The 5,762-nt window shown below is 37.1% G+C and overlaps 1 protein-coding gene across 1 annotated transcript; it reads left to right on the forward strand.

Annotated features, from left to right (window-relative positions):
* Positions 1–752: 752 nt before the first annotated feature.
* On the forward strand, positions 753–5,513 carry LOC103431377 (mRNA-decapping enzyme subunit 2-like). Its single transcript, XM_008369562.4, has 9 exons — positions 753–1,128; positions 1,890–1,998; positions 2,294–2,445; positions 2,916–3,043; positions 3,292–3,387; positions 4,021–4,173; positions 4,469–4,572; positions 4,660–4,727; positions 5,048–5,513. Exons 2-9 carry the CDS (start codon positions 1,919–1,921, stop codon positions 5,236–5,238), a joined length of 972 nt encoding a protein of 323 aa, XP_008367784.1. The 5' UTR covers positions 753–1,128; positions 1,890–1,918; the 3' UTR covers positions 5,239–5,513.
* Positions 5,514–5,762: the final 249 nt, after the last annotated feature.

A 5,762-nucleotide genomic window follows, 5' to 3' on the forward strand; every position in this document is an offset into this window, starting at 1 on the left:
AGTCCATGCAAAACTATAGGTATTTAAAAATTCATAGATTTTGAAAGATTTCTTTCAATAAGAGATTTTGTACCATTTGAGAAAGGATTATAAGCATAACAAAATCCTACCTCCACCCCTAGGATTTCTTTTCAACCCCTTCACTCTTTCTCTCTCTCTCTATTCTGCAACTCGATCTTTCTTTCTCACTCTCCATTTTCTTTCAAACATAGAACATACCAACTTGATTTCTTCTCACATTCATCTGTCACCATCCCAGTTGCTAACTTGAATTTTTTGAATTGTACAATATTTTTTGAAATTTTTATTTCCTTTATTTTGGACTGTGTAATAGTATTTCTTGTAATGCTTTGATGAGAAGTGTTAATAGCTACTAGCAGTTCTTGTAATGATTATGCATTATATCTAAATGTGTTAGTTTTTTTTACCATGTTAATTAAACTCTTGGAAATTACTACTAAGAATATTATTGCCAATTCAAGCTTTATGTTCTTTTTCAGTAATCACGTTAGTGTAAGGGTGCAAGCATCTTCCAAAGCCTATTTATATTGGTAACTGTACTTAGACTGAATAACACATTATGAACTAATCAATTGTTGAGGAAAAAGGTTTATTTTTTAGACATTTGATTTAAGAAGCACTACTTGTTTTGATTAGTTAAAATTATTTTTCGTAAAAAAATCACAATTCAAATGAGAAAGGGAAGGAAACTTTCCATATCAATATACATATGCTTATGTATTTTTTAGATTGTGCACTAAGAAAAGAATTTATGTTATAGGAGTCAAAAAAGAAATCCTAAGAAATCCATGAAAGAAATCCATACAAATCTATAGAAATCCATAAAAATCTGTCAAAATCCATATGAAATCGTAGAATATATTAAAATATTTTAAAATCTATCACTTAAAAAAAATCAACTAAAATCTCTTAAATCCAAATTCCCTGCACACCCAAAGCTAGTTTTCATAGGCTTACACCACTCGGCAGTCGCACAGGTGCTGAGTGATCTGAGTCCTCCCCCTCCGCAAAATCCCACCTTCTTCTTCGCAAAGCCCCTCCAATAAACTCAGCAACTGTAGTCTCTATCCACAACTCCCTCGACGAAACTCAACATTCAACACCAAGGTTTCTTCTCTCTCCCTTCAACTCTCTCTCTGTGCAATTTGTTGGGTCATTTACTGGGGCGAGATTTCGGCCGCTTCAAACTACGACGTTTGAAAGCACTGGGATGGACGCTGTAGTAATTTCTTAGGATTGTTGTTTTAGATTTGGTGGTAAAGATAATCCATTGAATCATGGTGGTTGTTGAATTCAATCAGCTTGGCTTGCTCAGAGTTAGAAGCGACTGATTGTACTGAAATCTATGGCTCTCTGGGTATTATTAGCCTCATTGGTGTATTTATGCGATACATATGTTGTTATTTCATTTCAAAAATTGTCACAAATGTTATAAATTGTGCTTTTGGGCTGTAATTGTTTGACAAAAGGAAGAAAAGAAAGTAATTGAAAGGGGAAATGGTTGTAGTAATGTGGAATCAAGTCGAATTGATTATACCGAATAAAAAAGTAAGTTCGAGTATTTTCATTAAATTCATGAGGGGATATTTCTGGAGCTTTTGAGTGTAGTTTTGTGTGTTTTATGGTGTTAGTGCATTGTTTTTCAAAAAATCTAAAAGATGAAGATGCCCATCATCGTAGCTGCAACGTCTGCAGTGTAGCCTTAAATGCTGAGGATTTAAAAGATGTGCGTTGACGAATATTATGGAACTAAAGACTTTTCTTATTTAGTTTCATTTTACTTTGCTTAGCTAGGTTGCAGATTTTGAACTTTGGAGCATATCCTAAATTACCCACATTTACATTTGTTTTGCTTTTAAATGTATCAGGAAACAAAGCAAGAAGCAAAAGGGAAGCCATGTCTGGCCTCCCTCGGTCATCGAGTGCTTTACTGAAGAACGGCCTTCCCCCACAAGAACTCCTTGATGATCTCTGCAGGTCCGTAAAGACACGCTCTTTTCAGATTTAGTATTGTTCCCCTTTCGCTTTTTAGTGACGAGTCCTAGGTACAACAAACGATTATATACTGAATTTGGAAGCTTGATGAATTGTGCAATTTTCTTGCTACAAAGCTTTTCCTTTTATGCATCCCAGTTTCATTTCATTAAAACAAGATTCAAATTGCCAATTGGTTTGGTCTTCCTCTCTCCCTCCTTCTGCTTACAGTTTGTCTATATTATTCTAACTTGTTTAGATATGCATCTGAATCTTTTCTTTTACCATTTACTGGCAGTCGGTTTGTTCTAAATGTGCCAAAAGAAGACCTGCAATCATTTGAGAGGATTTTATTTCTCGTGGAGTATGCTCATTGGTTTTATGAGGACAACTCAGTGGAGAAAAATCCATCGCTGAAGTCATTTAGTTTGAAGGAGTTCACTTCTTTATGTATCCTCAAATTTATCTTTCTGTTTCTTATACACCGTGGTGAAGTCAATATACACATATCTGTCCCCACATGCCCTCTCTCCTGTACCAGCAATATCTAGCAATATCTAGCTATGCCCTCTCTCCGCATGCAGGGCATAGCCCAAATTGGTTATTGCAGCTCCTGCACATATGGAGAGTTTGACAATCCCTGTCTGAAAGCATTGCTGACACTATGGTTGGCAAAGCTTGAAGTTCTTAGCTATGCCATGTTGATGTGTATCAACCCCACCAAAACCAAAAACATTCTATGCCTGAATTTCTTGTATCACTTGTATACTTCTCTTAGATTCCTATGGACCTTTTGTGTACCACATATGGTTTGTCTGTTCCAATTTATCATACCCTTGCTCCATTTTTATCTTTTTGTTAGTCCATCTATAATTTCCTCCCATTATTAGTACAGCCTTATTTTCCTTAATGTTTTTCAGTGTTTAACAGCTGTGATGTTCTTAGACCTTACGTTGCCCATATAGATGACATATTTAAGGACTTCACTTCTTACAAGGTCAAGGTTCCTGTAACTGGCGCAATCATTTTGGATGAAACCTTTGAAAGGGTGAGGATTTCTGTGAATGATTCTAGAACCTCCCAAGTTCAATCCTTTTTGAACGTGAACGACTTTTTAAAAGCTATTTTTCTAATGTTGTAAACCATTTGGTATCTTTAAACTTGATGACTGGTTGATATTTTGTTATGTCCGTGCACAACCTTCTTTATGAGGTGAAGTTATTGGTCAAATGTTAGAGCTTTCTTAAAGCAGTGCGATTGTTTCTCTTGTACTAATTTACATTTGGCCAACTGCAGTGCTTACTCGTGAAGGGTTGGAAAGGGTCAAGCTGGAGTTTCCCTCGTGGCAAAAAGAACAAAGATGAAGAAGACCATGCATGTGCCATCAGAGAAGTAAGATTTTTCCATATGGCAGTTTCGTTTTTTAATCCAGATCGATTTTTTCCCCAGATATCTACAGCGAGGTTTCACAGCCTTGAACCAGTGAAATTGACAATATTGTAAAAATTATATCTCTATGTTTCTCTCCGCGGGTGGATGTGTTGTGAGGGCAGAGGTTGGGTGGTGTGTGCACAACTAATATTCAATCTGACATTTTATTTCCATGATGCATGTATATTCATCTTCTTAAGGTAATAAGAATTGCTGCTGAGCAGACAAGATAAACTACAGGCGCTATGATTTTATGATTCATATCCATTCCGTAACAATGTTATTGCCCTATACTTTTGTGACACATTAGGAGTGTGTATGGAAGGAAACGTTTCAGAACTCAACTTTTTCCTGACTCTCTGACGTGTAGGAGACTGAGGATGTTTTTGAACTTTGTCAGTGTGATAGTTAGGAGAAAATAGTCTGGTTTTATGGCTTCATCCAATGGAAATTGCATATTTTACAAGGAAATTTATTGTATTAAACTTAACACCAGTAGGTGTCATTTCTTATCTCTGAAGGCACGCACAATCTAGACAGTTCTTGTGAACCTCCATATGTTAAAAATGACCTGGCTCTTTGTGATGAATGCAGGTCCTGGAAGAAACAGGTTTTGATGTTACAAATCTTCTTGACAAAGACGAGTATATTGAAGTTATATTTGGACAACAAAGGGTGCGGCTGTACATTATTGCTGGTGTGAGGGAGGATACTGCCTTTGCACCACTCACCAAAAAGGAGATCAGTGTATGTGATTCTTAATGCATCCACATTTTTTTCATCATTTATGTTTTCAGAGTTTTAAATTTCTTAGTGAAATTTATCCTGAAGGAACACCACTTGTAGTTTTCATTGTAGGTCACACTTTGGTAAAGTTGCAGAGCTATCTATTTATTGAGTACTTAATTTGTGGGTTTTTTTTCTTGGCTGTGTGACCTCTATATTTTATTTAATGTCTTCATTATCGCTTCATAGAATATATGCCCCTCTTTTCCTGCACAATATCATTGGCTAAGCGCACACCGTTTGTACTTGTTTGCAGGAAATTGCATGGCACCGGCTGGATGATCTTCAGCCTGCAAGTGATGATGTGATATCTCGTGGTATCACCGGCCTCAAGCTTTACATGGTGTCACCTTTTCTAGCGTAAGTTATTTTGATTTATAACTTTAATTACTTTCTCAACCGTTCCAACTTTTTGTTATGTCTAATAGGATCAATGTTTTCTAACAGAACAATGAAATCATGGATTTTATCACATCAGTCCCCAGTTGCTCCAAGACCTGATATGCCTCTCAAAGGTTCTTCCCCTTCCTTCGAAATCTTTCGGTAGCCTATAAGCTTCAGGTTTATGTTAAACTTGTGGGATAAAGGAAAAGGAAAATGAAAGATGAATCTTACAAACTTGGAGAAATCAAAGGCATATGAACATAATTAATTTTCCACCAGATGTCGGTTTTCATTCCCGGTTACAGTAGTGCTGGCATATTGTAGTATACAAGTTTAATCAAACTTGAGCACTCATGTTAATGTTGAGTTATCATTGATCCTTATAAAAACCCACGTGTACTGAAATTTCTTTTCCACTTCTCTGATGAGCTTTGTTTTTCATCCTTCTTAGGAATCAGCGTGTGGAATACAAAAAGCAGCTCGATAGGGAGTAGCACCATGATAGTGGAGAGCCAACCAACTAAACCTGAACCCGAGGTTCGTCCTCCAGACACAGGAGCAGGCAACAGTTTCAGAAACTTCAGGTTTGACGTAGCTCCAGTCTTGCAAGCAATTGATGCTGGTTTCCGTTCTCCAATGTAACTTGCTTCTTGTAAAGCGGTTCAAGTTTGCATGGCTGGGTTAATATCCCCGGTTCGTTTGTATTCGCATATACTGGAGAGTTGCCCCTCATGTCAGATGTACATCGTTGGTGTTAGATTTTCAGTTGTGGGGTTGTGTATATTCTGTTTAGAAACCCACACATGGCAAAGTATATGCATTTTGAGTCGATGATCGGTTCGTAAACTCCGAGACGCGTATGATGAACGAGAACGGTAGATTCTACAGCAACGTGATTTGTGTTCTTCATTGTGATATATTCCTCTTGCGCCGTGTCCTCTACAAATATTCATTTCTGAATTCTGGTCTCTTAATTATGTTTTTCAACTCGTAGTTTGTTGGAACCTATTGTCCCACATTGGCCAAAAGGGAAGAGAGAAAGCACTTTAAATAGAATTACCCCACTCTAACTAACACCAATGCATTTTGTGATAAAACCTCACACCTGAGGATTGTGCAAGTGGTTAAGTAGGGACAGTATCGGTGTTGTTGGAGTGGACCCTCGG

Source organism: Malus domestica, chromosome 01 (genome assembly GCF_042453785.1).
Source record: "Malus domestica chromosome 01, GDT2T_hap1".
NCBI classification, from domain to species: Eukaryota; Viridiplantae; Streptophyta; class Magnoliopsida; order Rosales; family Rosaceae; genus Malus; species Malus domestica.